General features: G+C 35.5%; 1 protein-coding gene across 1 annotated transcript in view; it reads right to left on the bottom strand.

Annotated features, from left to right (window-relative positions):
* The window catches only part of TOPAZ1 (testis and ovary specific PAZ domain containing 1), a 133,485-nt gene that overhangs the window by 110,882 nt on the left and 949 nt on the right, over positions 1-21,654 (bottom strand). Inside the window, exons 2-5 of the mRNA XM_011968091.1 lie at positions 18,936-21,348; positions 9,121-9,182; positions 7,963-8,090; positions 1,761-1,825 (exon numbers count right to left, since the gene is read on the bottom strand). Of these exons, the coding sequence (XP_011823481.1) occupies positions 1,761-1,825; positions 7,963-8,090; positions 9,121-9,182; positions 18,936-21,348 (2,668 nt within the window). The remainder of the gene's footprint in view (positions 1-1,760; positions 1,826-7,962; positions 8,091-9,120; positions 9,183-18,935; positions 21,349-21,654) is intronic.

Here is a 21,654-nt window from a genome sequence, read left to right as displayed (position 1 = left end):
TCTTTAACATCTCTAATAGGTTGTTCCTGCCTTCTTAACTAGAAAACCAGCACTTCTTAAGTGGTTGGAGTAGAGGAAGGAACGGGGTGGTGTGGTTAAGATTAGAGCAAAATATTTTTGCCAAACAAAAGGTCTGAGGAGGAGTTAGGTTAGTGTTTTAATCCGGAAGAGGTCATTAAATTATTCTACTGATAATGTAATTAAATGAATTATAAATTATTCTTCAAGAAAAGTATATACAATAAGCCTATAAAGGTCTTTGAGAGCTTTCTCTGGGGAAAAGGTATTAAAAATGTTATTGTTTCAGGGTGACTGATTTAAACAGCTTAATTGCATTCTAATATGTGAGATCCTACATAACCAATTTTACAAAAATTTAATTTGGACACTACTTCTCTAGAAAAATAACTTAAGCAAGGGGAGGGAAAGAAGTACTTCAGAGCTGATTAGTAAATACAAATGCATTTACTTTTTAGGAGAAAGGTTTACACTAACATTCAGATACTATAATGTTTACCTTAAAAATAATTCTAATAAGTTTTTTCAGCTTGTGTTTTCTGGGCCAGAGGAGAGTAAAAGTAGTAAGAAGAGGGAGCCATACTTACAACAGTTGAAATTTAGTAGCATTGATAGAATTTAAGATTTTCACACAAAAAAAAGATCTTCATTTCTCTCCCCAACTTGGGATGTCACTTATATGTATTATCAGTATGTTCCCCGCAAATAAAACAAAAGCGGCAACATAAACAAAGAAATAGAAATTATGAATTTCTACAGATGGAAGAGATTATCTATCTTTTATTTTTGATCAGATGACTGAAGCCCATGGTGATGTAATGACTTAACCAATCAATGTCACACTGGTGATCACTATGATAGAGTCAAGTTGATAAACCTTTGCAGGCTGCAGTTACACTATCTTAGTTTGTAAGCAAAATGATTGCAATAGAAAAAAAAAGTTAACCTTGTTGCTTTTTCTTTAGTATCTTCCTTTTTCTTTAGTATCTCCAAATGGTCATGAACCGTACTAAACCTTCTATACCAATCTAATTCTTGTCTAGCCTTTCCCTTAACACAGTAGTTCTCAAACTTGAGCATGCATCAAAATCAGCTGGTGGTCTTGTTAAAAACAGATTGATAGGCCCATCGCCAAAGTTTGATTCAGCAGGTCTGAGATGGGACCCAATAATTTCAATTTCTGACAAGTTCATGCATGATGATGCTTCTCCAAGGATCACACTTTGAAAATTACTGCCTTAACATTAAAGGCCTCAGATATATCCATCACCTTGACCTGGGTGAGTCAAATGCAAAATGAGGGTGGTGGAGGATGGATCAGATGATCTTTAAGGTGTCCTCCAACTCTAAATGTGGTTTTATATGTTCCAGAGAGTGTGCTATAACTCTCCGTATGAATCACTGCATCCATGTAAGATCCTTGCAAACTGCAATGTGAGTCTGATTTCAGCCACTCTTATCTTCATAAAAGTCAAACATACATCATTTTTTCTTTTTATCACTACTCCTTATCTTTCCTCAAAAAATATTTTAATGACTCAAAAAACTTAGTGACAGCTTTAAGGTAATTTACAATACCCCTTACACCTGAGTACATCTGACACATTAATTAAAGTATACCTATATATGGCTAATGGCATATAGCCCAAGCATAGAAACAGTAGAGAACAAAAAACATACTCAAGATACAAATTAGACGAGTGACTATTTTAAGTTATGTAATTAAGAATTATGTTACAGACCTTTTGCGAACTTCATAAATATTTTCTTTTTCTTCTTTGGTAATCACTTTGTCTGTAAATCTATGCTGTGAAGAGATTATGGTTAAATAAGAACCAGTGAATGTCTCTGTATTACACACTAAGCTATGAGGCTTACTGGATTTATTATAATGTATTCGATGTTAATTAAACAACTAGTTTATGGCCAATCCCTAAAAACAATTCTATTCTACATAATTTAAAATACTGAATCCTGACTTTAAAATTTCCACTGCTGCTTAAGAGAAAAATTAATATAAGTCAAAACATTTGTCCAGGTTTTGATATCACCTTTAATTACCCAAGTCGCTATTTCAAATCATTAGGTAAAACTTAAGTTGAGTTTCTTTTTATTCAGAAAAAAAGCTTGAGCTTTGAGTTATTTTAAAGCGGTATTTGTGAACATAAACTTTATTTTTCATAAGAAATATTTAAATGTGTTTTAAATATAACTATACTTACATTTCACAAGTAGCTGTTTTGAAATAATGATTTTCCAGTCATAAGAAGGTTATACATGTTCAAATACTAAACTTTTGAAAAAACAGTCATCCACTAAAAGAATAAAATACCTAGGAATACAGCTAACCAGGAAAGTGAAAGACCTCTATGATGAGAATTACAAAACACTGCTCAAAGAAATCAGAGAGGACATCAACTAATGGAAAAACTTTCCATGATCATGGATAGGAAGGAGCAATATCATTAAAATAGCCATACTGCCCAAAGTAATTTATGGATTCAATGTTATTCCTATTAAACTATCAATGACATTCTTCAGAGAACTAGCAAAAATTCATATGAAACTCAAAAGGAGCGCGAATAGACAAGGCAATCCTAAGCAACAAGAACAAAGCTGGACGCATCATGTTACTGACTTCAAACTATACTACAGGGCTACTATAACCAAAACTGCATGGTACTGGTACAAAAACAGATACACGGACTAATAGAACTGAATAGACAGCATAGGAATAAGGCTGCACACCTACAACCATCTGACCTTCGACAAAGCTGACAAAAACAAGCAATGTGGAGAGGACTCTCTATTCAATAAATGGTGCTGGGTAACTGGCTAGCCACATGCAGAAGACTGAAACTGGACCCTTCTTTTACCATATGCAAAAATCGACTCGAGATGGGTTAAAAACTTAAATGTTAAAACCCAAAACTATAAAAGCCTTGGAAGACAACCTAGAAATCTTAGAAAACTACAAAAATCAACTTAAGATGGGTTAAAAACTTAAATGTTAAAACCCAAAACTATAAAAGCCTTGGAAGACAACCTAGAAATCTTAGAAAACTACAAAAATCAACTGAGAAACATAAAACATAACAAACTGAAGGACCTACCATGTTCCTAAATGAGAATACTAAAGATGTTGGTTCTCCCCAAATTAATTTATACATTAAAGAAATTACAATGTGAGTTTAAAGCACTGTTTAAAAAAAATACATGAGAGAGAACCACCAAAAAACATTTTACCATTTAATATTTTACTTACTATTTTTCAAAAAATTGATAGTATGCTATTGGTGTAAGGACTAGCAATCAATGAAACAAAAGAAAAGAAACAGATCTATATATAAAACTGAAAATATTCAATATGGCACTTGAAATTTAGGAGGAAATGATTCAATAAATGGTAGAACAACTGGCTAGTTAATTGGATGGAAAATAAGTGTGCTCCCAACTCACCATATGCCAAAATACCTTTTAGGTTCATTAAAGATTTCATTAAATTAAAAATAAATTCTAAAAGTAGAAAATAAAATAAAATAGCAAAACAAATCAAATATATAAATGAGTATATAATCTGGAGGATTTGGAAAGCCTAAGCATGACACCAAAGGTAGAAACCATGAAGTAAGATATCAATAGGTTTGACTATAAATATTTTAAATATTTTCATATGTTAAGAGAATAAAGAGTACAAAATGCCATCTGCTAAAACAAGGAAAAGTTACATTGTTTCTATATTCCTTCTCCTAAGATAAATTTTAGTTTGATTAAAAATTTAAACATAATAAATAACACCAAAAAAAACTAAAAGAAAATATGAGAGAAAATTTTAAATGTTGAGATGGGGAAGGGTTTCTCTAAATCTGACTTGTAACTCCTATTATGAAAGAAAACTGACATATTTGATTAAATAAAAATAAAAGGCTTTTACAAGGTGAAAAGCTCCTAAACTAAGTCAAAACAAATGAAATCCAGGAAAAGGTATAGCCACATATGACAAAGAACAGATAAGTTTATATCATGAAATGTTCCTACAAGTAAAAAGATCAAATCCGGAAGAAAATGGGCAAGTGGGCATGTATTAGTCCATTTTTATGCTACTATAAAGAACTGTCCAAGACTGGGTAATTTATAAAGGAAAGAGGTTTTAATTGACTCGCAGTTCAGCATGGTTTGGGGAGGCCTCAGGAAACTTACACAAGGTGAAGAGGAAGCAAGGCACCTTCTTCACAAGGTGGCAGGAAGGAGAATGAATGCAGGAGGAACTACTAAATGCTAATAAAACCATCAGATTTCATGAGAACTCACTATCACAAAATAGCAAGGGGGGAACTGCCCCCATGATTCCATTACCTCCACCTGGTCTCTCCCTTGACATGCAGGGATTGTGGGGATTATGTGGATTCAAGATGAGATTTTGGGTGGGACCACAGCCAACCATACCAGGACATAAACAGCAAGTTCATAGAAAACAATATAAATGACTTCTAAAGATGTTTAACTAGACTCATAAGAGAAATGCATATTAAAACTAAAACAAAGTCATTTATAAAAATAGGCAGATGGACAAAAAATTAATAATGAATTAGTGTGTGGGGGAGAAAATGGCACTCTCACACAATGTTGTTGAAAGTATACATCAAAGCAATCTCTATGAAGGACAATTTGACAACTCCACTTCTAGGAATTAATCCAAAAATGCTTGCACATATGCAAAATGCCTTATGCTCAAGGATGCATAATGCAGCAATATTTAAATAGCAAAAAAATGGAAACAAACCAAGTGTCCATCAGTAGTGGGACTTGTTAGAGTATATTCATATAGTAGGTAATTATACAACTATAAAAACAAGACATCATTACATACATTGAAAGGAAAAACATCTCAAGCAAGGTAAAGAACAGTACGCTACCATCTGGATGAAATTCAAAAGAATTCACAATGGTTGTACTTTGAGAAATGGCAGAGAATCTCCTATTGGGGTAACTCTTCTGCAGATAACAACCATAAACTCTGGATAAAATATTTTTAAACTACCTGAAAACCCTGGAGAGATATGAAAAGCAGGCAGAACCTAGAGGGAAGTCTACACTCAGAAAGATGGAATGCCACTGGGTAACTGTCTTGTTTTTATGGCTGTATACCCAAGGGCAGGCACTAGTTGGAACCATTTGGGGAGGACAACAATTTGCCCTACTAACAAAGAACCAGAAGAACAGAGTTTGGGGTAAAATCAGAAAGTGAGGCTAGGAATCTGGGAGAAAGTCTAACAGACAAAGTCCCCAAATCTACTTATAACTTGACCCAAATCTCTAGCTGATCTCTGAACAATATGTATGCAACGTGGATTCCAAAGAGCCCAGCTAAGAGTCAAAGAACTGAACAAACATTTCAACTGAGTCTAACCGCAGGGGAGTAATCTGGAGGATGAGTTCACCCAAGTTAAAACCTAACATGCGACTACCATATAGTTCAGCAGTTACAGCCCATTTATTCCAGAGAAATTAAAACACATAGATACACAAAAACCTGTACATGAATATTTATAGATAGCAGCTTTATCCTGTAACAGTCCCAAACTAGATATCCATCAATGAGCAAATAGCTAAACAAACTATGGTACACTCATACCATGGAGTATTACTAAACAGTAAAAATGATATATACAATGATTTGGTTGAATATCCACAGGATTATGCCAGGTGGGGAAAAAAAAAAGAAGCAAATCTGAAGAGGTTACATACTGTATGATTCCATTTATACAATATTCTTGAAATGACCGAATTATAGAAATGCAGAACAGATATGTGGTTGTCCAGGATTAAGGAATGGGCGATGGAGGAAAGAGAGAAGAAAGTAGGTGTGCGCTATCAAAGGGCAACATGAGGGATCCATGTGGTGATGGAAATGGTCTGTAATATCTTGATTGTATTAATGCCAATATTCTGGTTGTGATATTGTACTGTGGTTGTGCAATATATTACAATTGGGAGAAACTAGGTAAAGGGTACATAGATATCTATGTATTATTTCTTATAACACAGGTGAATCCACAATTTATCTCAACAAAAAGTGGGATGCTGCTGAAACAGTATTTATGGATAAATATATAGCACTAAATATCTCTATTAGAAAATAATTAAGAAAATAATAAATCAATGACCTTGGCTGCAACTTTAGGAAGCTACAAAAAGAACAACAAATTAATCCGAAGTAAGTAGAAGGAGGAAATAACCAGAGCAGATTTCAGTGAAACTGAAAACAAAAAAGCAACATAGGAAAAAAAAAATCAGTAAAACTAAAGCTGGTTTTGTTTTTAGAATTATCAATTAATAATCCTCTAGCCAACCTCTTATGAATCTTCATTTTAAAATGCCAAAACTATAGAAATTATTGGTGGAGGGAGAGAGGTATGACTGTTAAGAGGTAGCATAAGGGAGATCTTTGTGGTGCTATTATAGCTCTTTGACTGCAGTGGTGGTCACATAAATCTGCATATTTGATAAAATACACTGACCTACACAAACATATTTTATCAATATCAAATTCCTGCTTCTTATACTTTAAAATGTAAGATGTAGGGGAAAACTAGGTGAAGGCAACATGGGTCCTCTCTGAACTACCTTTGTAACTTCCTGTGAATCTCTATTTCAAAATAAAAAGTTAAAAAAAGTACACTAGTACTTTATCAGAAGCCCAACAGTAGAATCATAAAGTAATTACTACTATGGTAAACCTAAAAATTGACAAGTGATACAGAAAAGAAAAGAAAAGTCCTCTGGAAAAGAATCATTCACACACACACACACGTATATAATAGATACGCATGCACACACACGCACACACGCGTGTGCGCGTCCCTACCTTTTCTTCTTTGAGACAGGTCTTGCTTTGTTGCCCAGGCTGGAGTGCAGTGGCCCGAACGTGACTCACTGCAGACTTGACCTCCCAGGCTCAAGTTATCCTCCCACCTCCAACCCGCCAAGTAGCTGTGACTAGAGGTGGATGCCAGCATGCCTGGCTAATAAAAAAAAAAAAATTTTTTTTGGTAGAGACAGGGTCTCACTATGTTGCTCAAGCTGGTCTCAAATTCCTGGCCTCAAGTAGTCCTCTCACCTCAGCCTCCTAAAGTGCTGGGATAACAGGCCTGAGTCACTGCACCTGGCATATTGATCTTTTATTTCTCACTATACATGTGTGCACTTGTACATACATACATACTTGTACACACATACACATGTAGTGGGAAGTAAAAGATCAATAAGGAAGCATTTCTAAAAATTTACAGTCAGCCATTTACAAGAGCAGAAAAGCAATAGGCCAGGCATATGTCCCATAAGTCAATTTATTTACCCTGTAGTGTTCCTAAAATGTAAGAGAGAGATGAAAACAAGTTTGTTAATTCCCAAATTTGAGGGCCAGACATCTTAAGAGCAAATATTACTAAGTCTCATATTTTGTAAAGGGTTAGTACTTTGAAGCCTACGATGGTATTAGAAGGATAAATATATAATCCCCCTTCCCTCAAACAAAACAAAGAAATCATCCCATACTAGGAAGCATGGCCCTCAAGTACTATGCTACCTGAAAATTAAGGAAGATCAAACGATTTTCAGTATTATAGTGTTTTCTGAGGCAGAAAAATATGTAATATTTTATTTAGAAAGACTTTCATAGGTTTGTGGCAAACTTCAGATACTAAAAAGCTAACTACAGTATGTAATTAAACAGTACATCCCATTTTCCCAGGCAAGGAAAATCTTTTTTATACTATGCTTACACCAAATATCAAGGGATACATCCCATGGCTAGAGCGACTTGATTCTTTTATTCAATAAAGGGAGTTATACTCGCCACCCGATAGCACTGTTAAGATGGATTTATGCATTACCACTATTTAAGACCAAGAAATAAAAAACATGCAAAAGATCCCCTAGTACCTTTTCATCCAAGTCTGAACCTTTTATTTGTTCACTGAAGTCTCCCAGTGTTTCATTTTCAGAGGTCTCATTAGCAACTTCTCCTAAGGAAGTGTTTGCATCTTTGGGATCATGTTTTATTTCACTTGCTGAAAAGAAATAATATTCAGCTATAGAAACTTTAAAGACAAAATAACTAAGTTATTCAAAGGCTGTTGTAAAAAATGACTTAGAATTCAGAGGCTCTTTTAAGGTCTAATGTGACAAGAAGCAGAGTTTTCAGCGAATTATGCAATAATTCCTCTTTATTAAAATAACTCCATTATATTATATAAAAAGAAACAGATATTTAAGAATTTTTCTTGATCATCTTAAGAATTTTTAATTTTAAATATACTTATTTTAAATATACTTATAAAATAAAATATATTTTAAATATACTTGTAAAATTTGAAAGTCAAAGTAAAATTAACTTTCATACTAAGTTATGCCCTGTGAAATAAAGATTCAGGTATTTAAACTTCTGACTACCTGTTAACTATATATATATTTTTTTGAGACAGAGTTTTGCACTGTTGCCCAGGTTGGAGTGCAGTGGCGCGATCTCGGCTCACTGCAAGCTCTGCCTCCCGGGTTCACATCATTCTGCTGCCTCAGTCTCCTGAGTAGCTGGGACTACAGGTGCCCACCACCAACCTCGGCTAATTTTTTGTACTTTTAGTAGAGATGGGGTTTCACCATGTTAACCAGGATGATCTCGATCTCCTGACCTCGTGATCCACCTGCCTCAGCCTCCCAAAGTGCTGGGATTACAGGCATGAGCCACCGCCCCCGGCCAACTATAAAATTTTTTTAAGCAACTGAGATTTAAAATGTGATAAAGCTAAAATACATATTTCAATTTCAAAATAAGATGACAAACACTGCTGAGGTTAGTTACCTATCTTTTGTTAGATAAAGCCTAACAAAGTTATTTATTAAATAATCAAACAGAAAATATCTCAATCTGATCTTCCAAACAGTCAATTAAAACAGAAAAATTGACAAACTATAAAACATATGGTCAACAGACCCTAAAATGAAAAGTTTCCTGTTCTAATGAATTCATCTTGACTAGGCCTGCATGGAGATATAAAGAGATGGTTCAATATTGCATATTCTGAAAATGTCAACTTTTACCTGCTGAGTTGGAAGCACAGATGTCTGGCTTTATCGGTCCACAGTCCAGTACAGGAAGTTCTCTACTATAAAGCAAACAGAGCTTAAACATTATAACAGATTCTAAGCAGAACTATCTAAACATTATCTCTAAACATTATATAATAATCACTTTAGCTTCTGGTGAACATCAGCTCAAGTCCTCCAGGGCAGAGTACTTACTATAACAAGACTCAGAACCCAGTGCACCTGTGTGGATTCTTTGTTTGGCTCTTTAATCACATATGCCTCAACTGTTAGGGGGTGCTGCCACTCAAACTTTGTTACTGAGAGCTTGACAACATATACAAAGCATGTAAAACTCAAAAAAGTATTACATCAATACAAGATAGTGTTTACTCTTTTTTTTTTTTTTTTTTTTTTTGAGATGGAGTTTCACTCTTGTTGCCCAGGCTGGAGTGCAATGGCGCAATCTTGGCTCACTGCAACCTCTGCCTCGTGAGTTCAAGTGATTCTACTGCCTCAGTCTCCTGAGGAGCTGGGATTACAGGCATGTATGCCCAGCTAATTTTGTATTTTTAGTAGAGATGGTGTTTTGCCATGTTGGTCAGGCTAGTCTCAAACTCCTGACTTCAGGTGATCAACTGGCCTTGGCCACCCAAAGTGCTGGGATTACAGGTGTGAGTCACCGTGCCTGGCCAATTTCTACTCTTAAGCATGTATATGTATGTCATATGGTCAATGTCAAAGGAAGACAGCTTGAAAGCAGCTTAGTTTTTTTTTGGTAGTCCCTAAAGACAACTTAGAGTCTAAAGATTATGTAGAACAGAGTTAGACGAGTCTGGGTTCAAACACTGTTCTGCCACTTGCTGTATAAACTGTGGCAAAACTACTTAACTTCTCTAAGTTTAATCATATCCATAAAATGAGAATACCACTAACCACAAGGTATTGTGAGGATTAAATGAGATAAGATGTCCTTAAAGCCAATATCATAGGCCCAACAGATGAAAACTACATTTATAGGAGCCACTCAAATACAAATGGCCAAACACTATTCCATTTTTAATCACTTAGACAAAAATTTAAAACATATAAAAGTACACAGAACAAAATAAACACTCATAATCCCACCATTTGTTCATTTAACAAGTGGATAAGCATATCCTTCAGCACTGCGACTGCTCACTGGTTCAGAATTACTTCCTAGCCAAGAAAGAGGAAAATTAAACAAAACATTTTGTATTTACCATTCTTTGAAGTTTGGAAAACAAAGTATTTTTTCCCAACGTAAACCCTAGAAACAGTAAGTATAGTTTAAAGGACGGGGAAATAATACAAACAGAAAACATACACAAATGCAAATCTTTCTCTAACCCGGACCTTTCTACATTCATATCTAGCTATCTACTAGAATATTTCCATCTCAGTACCTCAAGGGCCTCTTCAACTTAAAATGTCTAAATCTGACCTCCCCAATATAGCTCTTTTGCATGGGAGATGGATGGCAATGTTCTTCTCCCATGCAAAAGATGGTATGGTAATGCCATGGATGGTAACGAGATAAAAGAGAAACCAGGTATCAACCTTAACATCTCCCTCTGCCTCACCCCCATCTGATGAATCAATATTCACTTCTTAAACCTCCCACAAATTACTCCCACTTCTGTGTAAAGTCACCACATTCTTTCAGCTTATTACAATAGGTCCCTGTCAGTTTATCCTTCACACCAGAGCTATAATTATTTTTAAAAGTAAATGTGATCAAATTATGTCTCTTATTTAGAAGCCTTTCCATGAATTCCTATATGCTTAGCATAAACTTCACACTCACCATAAATTCTAGTTTGCCTAGGAAGGTCTGTTTACACCTGTTGTCCTGGCATATTAACAGCTCCTCATGTCCTCAAAAGCTTTGCAATCCAGAAGGTAAATTCTATGGTCATTTTACTCTCACAGCCCTTCATGACAGTTTTTGCACATTCTGTAGCTTCATTTCTTGCTATTTGAACACCAAGCCATGGGATGTTATTTTGGTGTCTCAGTTTTCCTCAACAATTAGCTAATCCCTACTTATCCTTTAGTGATCATTTTAAAAGCCACTTTCACAAGGAGGTGTTTAACATCTTGCACTTGTCCTATCATTTTATGGTACATGCTTATTTGCCTCCCTAAAAGCACTGTGAGGACAAGGCTTATATATGTCTAGTTGTTCTCTACACATGCAGCACCTAACATATTCTACGCTAAGGAGACCCAAATGAAGATGCCGCTCCCCTTTCTAGCAATTCCAGTACAAGGTGAGGCTCACATACAAGCAGACATAATATACTGAGATATGTGCCAAGAGAACTACTGGAACAAATTCCTGGAATAATATCTCAGATGTGATTTGATGGATAACTGAATGAAAAGAAAGGGACTTTCAGATAAACATATGCAAAAGGCCTAAAGTACATGGTGCATTGTAGAAACAGTGAGCTGCTTGCTATGCTTATCTTTCATTAGCCTTTCACCCCACTTTCCTCCCTCCAATACCATAGTTGCCAAAGAGGGAGTGGATACCGATCCACAAAGAGCCTTAAAAAGCCATGCCAAGCAATTCAGACTATCCCCAGGTGGCTGAAAGCCAGTGAAACACTCTCAACAGTTACTGGCAGATCAATTTCTATTTAGAATATCACTATGACAAAAGATATATTAAGAGAGTTTAGGAAGATTAACCAGGAGCTCATTACAATAATCTAGGAAAAAAATAAGAACATAGAGAGAACTGAGAGGAAGGAACAGCCATGAGAGGTATTGAGGTAATAACATGAACAGAATTAAGTGACTTAATAGAGAACTGAGGGATGCTTCCTTGGCCTCTAATTATCCCGAAAGTTCCATTCATAAATAGGTACAGCAAGTATATTAGTTTAATTTCCAAGTATTAAGATAGTATTTATAATACTGCTAGTATAACCTATATAGATGTGGGAAACTTTTTACTATGAAAATAGCTAACTTACAAGGAAGGTAAAATTACACATGCAAACTCTCGTAAGAAACAGTTTATTTTTGTCTGGAATTTGAGAGACAAAAAGTTAAATTCACTGAGGTGAAAAAAAATCACAAAGTGAGCAAAATTGTAATTTACACGAATATTTTACAGTTTTGCATTGGTGTAGTTACAGTTCTGAATTGGTAAAATGAAAAAGGGAAAAATGAAGGGAAGAACAACAAAAGGAGATAAAAGAGATTTGGATGAGGCTACAGAGATACAGATAAGCAAAGAGAAGATCTGAGTAAAAAGGAGAGGACAGAGTAAAACAGGTTTAAGCCAACTCTGAAGAGCCATACAGATTATATCAAGCTTATTCTCTACCAGAGCAGTTTTCATGTGGATAATGAAATTTATTTAGTGGGTCACAACCAAGAAATTTTTTAATGAAATCGAACATGAAATATAAGACTATATCAGTTGTAGCAAGGAAAATAATTGTTTTCATAAACCTGTAATTTCATATATTTATAAATATGTACCAGATTGTAATATAAAACAGATCTTTATTGAGGATAATTGGCAAAATGGCTGGAAGATGATTGCTTTAGAATAATTACTATCAGAAAATGTCTGAAAATTATTGCCCAAGGAAAAAGTTTAGGGTTTAGCATAGTGGCTCGCACCTGTAATCCCTACAATTTGGGAGACTGATGTGGGAGGATTGCTTGAGTCCAGGAATTCAATACCAGGTTGGGCAACACAGTGAGACTTAGTCTCTACAAAAAGAGAAGAACATTAGCCAGGTGTGGTGGCATGCACCTGTAGCCCCAGCTACTTGGAAGGCTGAGGTGTGAGGATCATTTGAGCCTGGCAGGTAGAGGTTGCAGTGAGCCATGATGGCATCACTGCACTCCAGCCTGGGCAACAAAGCAAGACCCTCTCTCTCTCTCTCAAAGAAAAAAAAAAAAATTCAGAATGTCACTGCCTCCTTTTGAGATGCTAATTGTGGTCAGTATTCATTTACTTACAAATACCCATATTCTGTTTCTGGATAGAACTGCTACAAATTTACTGGGGCACATATTATGCAAGTAGTAGTGGCCCTAAGCAGAGAAATATTATAGTATCCAATTAATCAAGGCAGAGGTTCCCTAGCCTGATGCCACACTGTACTGTTAGGTCTCCTGATATTACAAACGCTCAATCAGGTACAATACTGTTTATTCCAGCAAAGACAAAGAATAGTTTACGTGACCTGAAAGAGAAAAGAAAAAAACTCAGAATAGTGTTTCTTAATAGTTTCCACCTGCTACTTTAAAGAGGCAGCAGAGATGAGAGGAAAGGGACCTCAAGTAAAATAATGTTCTGCAGTAGTTTGCAGAGTAATTGAATTAAATATATAGGAAGAACCAAAATGCCGCTCTTCCAGCATGCTGTTTTGCAGAGCAGGGACAGACTTTGGAGCAGGTTGCCTTGAGTTCAGATGTCAGCTCTGATACTTGCAAGCTGGGTCCTTTAGAAAGTTAATCACTTTGATTTAAGTATAAAAATAGGGTGAGTTTCAACCTCAGAATTGTTTCACTAAATAAAATAAGTAATGTATCTAGCACAGGGTAGACATTAAATATCAGTTCTTAAGATTAAAATTTAGTAAAACTTTAATTTTTATAAAAATTTAATAAAATTTTGCAGTAAAGTTAGAGCACATTAGATATTCAGCGCAATGGGACAATGAAGAAAAGTAAGTTTCATAAAAGACAATGAATCTCAATATATAAGGGAGAGAAAAAAGATCTTTATTTTTGGTGGAAACCTGTTTTTTTTTTTTTTTTTGTCATTTGATGGTAAAATTGGTAATAAGACTACTCTACTCTAGAAGTCCTCTCTTGGGGAACGAACTGGGATTAAGTCAGACTCTGAGAAAGTAAGTTACTTGAGACAGGATATAATTTGCCCAGCATAGATCCAGGCTAGACATGGGTCTAATGAGACTCAAATGCCTGGGCAAAAGTGGTAGGCTTTTATTTTCTGTGCATTGGTACCAGATATTTATCTCTCAGAACTTTATTATTTACTGGCTCCAGAATCTACAATGGCTGCCTATGGATTTGAGACCAAGTTGTGAAGGTGGTAAATAACTGATCCCCACTGATCACCAACATCAATTCCATACAGAATTCAAGTTTTTGTGCCTAACTTTCCAACCTCCTTAATCTAGTATCACCCTACTTATAAAATCTTATTTCCCACTATTGTTCAGTGTCTACTTGCTTAAGAAAGAAAGGATTTACTGTCTCCATTTACATGTAATCTAATTCAAGCACTTCAGAAATGGCCTGCAATATTTTCAAATAGGAATTGAAACCTTAATTCTCCTTCCCATCTCAATATATGAGAGACTGGACTTGCAAATAAAAGTAAGACATTGACATTTCCCACCCTCACAAAATCCAACAGTTTAGCAAGTGAGAGATTAAATTATACCACCATGAAATCAATGCCACAACTAAGGTAGCATAAGGTGCTATGGGAATGCATAAGGGATTTCCACCTCTGCCTGATGGAGTCAGGAAAACCTTTAACCTTCCGTACACAATCATGCTTACATGTACTTTTGCCTTTCTGCCCACATATTCCTCATTATTCCTCCTTCCCTACCAAACTTCTTTTCTTCTTCTCCTTTGTCAATCTAAACAAATCCAAACTTCAAGGATCAATACAAATTTTTGCTTTTCCAAGGTATCTTTCATTCTTCTCTTTTCTAAACTCCTACTACTCTTAGTACTTCAGTTTATATACTTGTGTTTAAAACACATTAGTCCCTCATTCCTCCCCCCTCCTCCCTACCTATATAGCAATTCCCCTGAATTTTTGGCAGACACTTAAAATCTCAACAATCCACTGTGTGGTATCATTTAACTGATATTTCAGCATATAATAATCCTATGTTCTAGTACAGATTAACTGTCCAGCACTGACTATTACAGACATTCTCAGATCATTTCCAATGACACAGCCTATTTCAAACATTTTACCAATTTCAGCCATTACACATTTCCAAGCTCATCAGTTCAAGTTTTAGTGAATGAGTTCTAGTATGCTTCTAATGTTTTAGATTTTAACATGGACTTTCCCCACTGTGGAGACTAAAAACAAATAAGCATTCTGTCACAACTTAGACACCTTACAAATTCTCCCCAATCTGGTCTGAGAATATTTTCCCCAGTGATTAAGTCAGCTCAGGTTTGTCTACTTGTTTTACCAAAAGGGGCAGTCCAGAGTTTCTGACAATATATGGGCCTTGCCCTTTCATCTTCTACTTTTATTCCTGTAAAATAAAAATTCATTCTAGCAGGCTTCAGCCTCTCAGTGTCTTAGAAGGGAGAAAAGGGAGCATATGAAGTAGCAACTGGCTGGTAAAAGGGACATAGCTGAAATTTGAAATTATATTTTAAGTTTCATTTAGTTCTAGAACCATTAATGAGTTTCTGTGCAACTACTGATAGAATCTCTGGTTATCAGGTCTTCATTTTTCCCTGTTAAGGTTTATCCTAGCACTGTGGATGACTACAAAACTAGTATTTCCAGTGCAGAATAAATATAAAAATATTAAAATAATACTGAGAAAATGTTCAAGTTTGTTTAAAAACAGAAACTTTAGAGGTAGATAAAAGGCAAAGAAGAGCCAATAAAAGTAGAACTGATGCTTTTGAAGAAAAATGAAGTTCAAAGATAGTAACAAAAAAGCTATCTGAAATAAACACCTGATACTGCAAACCAAAATGGCTAATCTTGTCTCAGGAAAAACTGATATGTAATTACCATTCCCAAGGTGGAAAACAAGAAGAAACAATAAAGGCAGTTTAAAGTGGAACAGTGGGAGTATTAGTTTGGCCTCAGAGTTTTTTACTACAACACATAATGCCAGAAAGCAGGAGAGCAATGTCTACATAGCTGTGAGGGGGAAATACGTAAACTAAGAATTTTACACACAGACAACCTGCTCTTAGACAAATAATTCTCATGCACCCAAGATTTTAGGGAACACAGTAATTATGAACTCTTCTTAAAAATATTTCATTGCTCTGAAATCTAGCCAACTAAGTGATGAATCAAAATAGTCAAGATTAGGCCAGGCACAGTGGCTCACGCCTGTAATCCCAGCACTTTGGGAGGCCGAGGCAGGTGGATCACTTGAGGTGAGGAGTTGGAGACCAGCCTGGCCAACATGGTGAAACCCCATCTACTAAAAGTACACAAAAAATTAGCCAGGAGTGGTGGCAAGTGCCTGTAATCCCTGCTACTCAAGAGGCCAAGGCAGGAGAATTGCTTGAACCTGGGAGCCACAGGTTGCACTGAGCCGAGATCTGCCACTGCACTCCAGCCTGGGCGACAGAGCAAGACTCCCTCTCAAGAAAATAAAAAAAAAATAGTCAAGATTAGAGGAAAGTAAAAAGGACTGGTGGTAGGGACTGAATCAATTTAAATAGAAAACTAATAGTGAGAATCTTTGGAGTTCAGATTATTGAAGGAATGCACATGGCACAAGGCTTAGTAATACAAAATAAACTTTAAACAAAAAAGTGGGGTAGGCAATATTAGGAGAAAAAGTGTGTACAAGTATGTTCATCTTTCATATGAAGAAAGCAAACACTGCTGTCTAAAGTTGGAAAGCAATTTTTATAAGTGAAGCTAAAACTCAAACTTTTACACAATTTTCCTCATTAACTTGAGAACTTCAAGAAACTAATTTCTTGTGGTAAAGAAGTATATTAATTCAGCAATCCATTTCATTCCACTTTCATTTCTCTGCCTCTTTTGGTTAAGTGTAAATGAAATTATCTTTAATGTTTTTACTAAAAAATGGCATGATCCAATTTTTTCTAGTATTATATCTATTTATATGTATAGATAAATGTCTGGAATGACGCATACAAATGGCAATTAATTTGTTACTTGGGTGGTGGAATTTCCCCCCCAACACCACTTTTTACTTTAATTAACATGTATGTTTTAAAATCAGCCATTATTCTTTAAAAAAAGAATAAAGAACAAACGTCCTGCACTTTAATTCACAACATTTATCTCTTTCTAAATTTGGCTTAGTTCACTGTCAACATCTTGTCAGTCAACAGAGATGTTTGCTCTTGAATGCAGAATTTACTCTGATTTTCCTTTGTATTCCTCCAAGGAAGTATGGTGTAACAGTTAAAAATGCCAAAACCTTCTCTATTCATTATTTAATTTAATCCTCACAACCCTGAGGCAAGTACTTTCCCTTTTTACAGAAAGATGAAATAATTTGCCTAAAAGGTCACATAGTTGTTATGTGGTAACAAGAAGATTCAAAAATCAAAGTCAGACTACAGAGACGAAGCTCTTAATCACTAGGTTTAGAGTAAGATAGGCCTAGGTTCAAATCCAGATTCTGTTACCAGGAGTGTGATCTTGGGCAAGTGACAAATTTATCTTCATTTTTTTCCATCTTCAAAACAGACAGATTACCATGCTACCTCATTACATGATTAAAAAAATCAATAAAACTCTTGGTTTTCCATTTGGCACACAGAGAGCATTATATTTGGTGATAAGTTTCAAGTTCTTGTAACAATAAGACCATCAAGAAGAGTATGATACCACAAAGGTAACAGAAAATAAATGGCAAAGAAACTTAAGTCATGCACCACTGAATCTTAATGAAAAGTGTTTTCATTTTTCTTTTAGTCTGTTCACAAAATACTATGATATTCAGGTATTATATAAACAACAGCTTCAGGAATTATAAAATTAAGTAAAATATGACATACTATTAAATCAATTTGGGGCCAAGCAGAACAGATTAAGTTCCTGAGCATGAACGTTACTACTTGGCCCTATTCAAAGTTGCATTGGGCAAACTAGTCCTATTTGAGGGAAAAATCATCATTTATAACCACTGCCTTAAAAGTAAAACCATGAAGAAATTCTATACTGTTTATCTCTGAAAATTAGTTTAACTTTTGACTCTACTTTCAAACCCTAATTACTTCAAACAAAAATTTCCAAGGCTTCTCTGTCCCCTGAAAAATAAACTTTTTATCGAATAAGGAGGCTATAGAAAATGGAATAAAATAGATAGCACTGATATTAATAAGTAACCTGGCTGAAATAAAAGTTTATCTGCATATTTATAATAATTAAAGAACATCTGAAAACAAACTTAAATTGACTTTTGAAAGAAGCAATCTCCATCATTTAAAAAGCCACTCTATGGGCGGGTTGCGGTGGCTCATGCCTGTAATCCCAGCACTTTGGGAGGCTGAGGTGGGTGGATCACAAGGCCAGGAGATCAAGACCATCCTGGCTAACATGGTGAAATCCCCGTGTCTATTAAACACACACACACACACACACACACACACACACACAAATCAGCCGGGCGTGCTGGAGGGCACCTGTAGTCCCAGCTACTCGGGAGGCTGAGGCAGGAGAATGGCATGAACCTGGGAGGCGGAGCTTGCAGTGAGCCGAGATTGCGCCACTGCACTCCAGCCTGGGTGACAGAGCGAGACTCCGAAAAAACAAAAAACAAACAAACAAAAAAAAGGCCACTCTATGAACCATAAATTCTGATGAGCTAATCTTTTCTATCTTCCAAGATACACATAATTCATTATTTTGACTCTAAGTTTTATCATAATGACATTTCCAGGTATCAGCAGTAATAATGGTATATTACATTTAATAAATAACTGGGTTAAAAAATAATGGAGCTTCAATATCACTGAATACATTAGTGAAACCTAAGAGTAGAGACTGCTTTTCTAACCCCCAACAATCTGCACTAAAAGGCATACTTGAACATGCATACCTTAAGTCATCACTTGGTTCTTTTTTTACTGGAGTTTCCACATACTTGGAGTCTGTTGATTGGTACTCTCCAGGAACATTGGGCTCCTGGCTTATCCTGGGGACCTCTGAAGTAAATGAGAGTTCCCCTTCATTGGAGACTCCAAAGAGGTCTGGGTCATCTTGAATTACATCAATTAAGAGGACGTCATCTTCATATGCTTTAAGAATATCTGGAAATCCTACTTCTGAAAAATTCTTAGTTATTTTTCTACCCCTAACTTCACTGGAAACTGGTCGGAATGTTTCCTGTTTATTACAGCAGAAGGAAGGACTTTTCTCTACATACCCAGGATCACAAGAAAAAGCATTATTTTCAACTGTGAGAGAAGCAACTTCTTTATTAGAAACAATATTGCCTGGTTCAGAGAAGTGACTAGATAGTTTGCTACTGTTACCATGCTTTGTAAAGCTTGGAGAAATACTACAGGAATTCTTATTGTAGAATGAGTCAGAACTAGCTTGCACTGGAGTTACATTATTTTGTATGCTCAAAGTTTGAGGGCCTAACATCGTCATGGAGACATTTTCTTTACTCCTATTGTGTCTTGTATCTGCTCCAGATAAATTGTCCAGAAGTTCTAGAGGACTGTAAGCTTCTCTCTCTGATGACTTGGCATTTACTTCTTTTCTTTTTTTTGTTTTATTCTTAAGTAAAGGAATTTTAAAATTAGTCAGTCGTCCTGTGTTCAATATTTTAACCAAGTCTGGAACTACAAATGTTTGTTTAGCAATACATGCTTTTCGATGAATAGTTTTGCCTGTAGAGTTATTTGCTTCCTGACCATCTTTGGAAGCTGCTGTCAAATTAAGTTTTGTTAAATTTCCTCTATCTCTTTTTTTATTTCCTGTTAAGCTTTGAGTATCACTGGTTAATTGAGTATCTTCAGTAGTGTTAGAAATTACCTCTGACCCACTTCTGCTCAGTTCCTCTGATTTTATCTTTTTATCATCCTTGATTATAGGTTCCTTTATAACCATTAAAGTATGTTCTACTGCAGAAACTGAAAACAAACAATTCAAATTAGAATCTAATTTTTCTTTACTTGAAGATTCAGTGTTTGTTTCTGTTAAGGAACTTTGTAATAATAATTTGGAGTCGGTTAAGTGGGTCTTGTTTATTTGGTGTTTAGGGACATCAACTTTCTTACAACTTTTCTGAGACCCAGGAAGAAAGTAACTTGATTCTGGCAAGGAAGCCTTTTTCCAACACCAGGCAGATATTCTAGCACATGAATAATAGGGCCAAGTTCTTTTACCAGTCATAGGTATTGTTCTCTGACAGCTTAACTTCAGTTCTTCAGAGTCACTTCTTAAATCTTCCCGTGAAGATCTCCTTTCAATATGGTACTCAGGTGATTTCCCTATGAAGCTTTTCGATTTAAAATCCTCTTTCAGCGCCATGTTTTCATATCCTAAGGGCTCTGAAGCATTCTCTGTTTCTTCTTTCAAAAGTGGTTCGATGGTTTTCTGAAACACAGCATTTACATGATGTTCAGAACTTGTTTCTTTTTCTACCATTTCTGGGACACTTAATAAATGATCCATCAAAGAGACTGTATTATGGCTTACTTTTCTCAAAACATTTAAAGGACTTTTAGTCTCTACTTCTTTACCATCAGCAATCATTTGATTTTCTTGCAACATCAACTCAGACTTGTTATACTCATTAGAGAAGTTCATCTGAGTAACTGTTTCATCCGCTTTTTCAGACAACTTCATCCTTTTCCTGGGTTTTCGCCCAACACTGCTCTCCTCTATTGAATATTTATTTTTTTCATGTTGAAGGCAGGGAAGCAAGCCATTGATTTTACTTTGGTATAAATCACTCTCTTCTGGTAGTAACTTATTTACTCCCATTACATTTTCTTCAGTTTGTAAGAGTTGAGGAATATTATTTGTGTCACTCTTTTCTGCAAGACTTCTAAAGTTTTCTTTCTTTGAGAAATTTTCTGCTACATGCATACATCCACCATCAGGCTCATATGGCAGGTTGTTTTCATCATTACAATCCTTGGAATGGGGAAAACAACTGCAACCACGTAATTTAAAAACGGAATTATTTTCTACTTCAGGTGACAAGATGTTACAAGAATATTTTAGAGTATTCTTGTACAGTTCATCTTGGAATTCAACCTTAATATTTTGTGTAGCCTCATTTTCGGTTATTTTGAGAGGTGGGTTTTCTAAGCTTTTCAGTTTTTTATTTCGAATTCTTCTTTTAATACCTTCTACTATACCTTCCTTACCCAAAGACCGCAAGCACTCCACTGTTTGGAAAGATTCCAAACTGGTTAATGATTCCTTTCTTACCAGGTCAAACCCTGGCTGTGGATCATCACTTGAGGCTTCAGTAACTTTTCTTTTTTCCTTGGCTGATCAAAAAAAACAAAACATATCAGAAAAGATTTTATATTGAGGAGGAAAATGCAATATCATTGAAATTAAAAATTGTGAGGCTATCATTTTTATTTCCCTGAAGAGCTGTATGTAAATACACATTTGTTTTTAAATGAAAGCCTTAATTTCTGTTAAGGAATTACATATAAACCTGTATAAATTCTAAAGCAACTGAATAACGCTTATAACATTGTCATCTCATACTAGACAAAATGGACCACAAGTAGGAATTCCTCCTATCATAATTCTGACCAAGGACTCCTAACGGCGAACACCCCCCC

The sequence above is a fragment of the Mandrillus leucophaeus genome, unplaced genomic scaffold (genome assembly GCF_000951045.1).
Source record: "Mandrillus leucophaeus isolate KB7577 unplaced genomic scaffold, Mleu.le_1.0 Scaffold829, whole genome shotgun sequence".
Lineage (NCBI taxonomy): Eukaryota > Metazoa > Chordata > Mammalia > Primates > Cercopithecidae > Mandrillus > Mandrillus leucophaeus.
The sequence above is the reverse complement of the archived record's forward strand: the minus strand, read 5'-3'. Positions and strand labels throughout refer to the sequence as shown.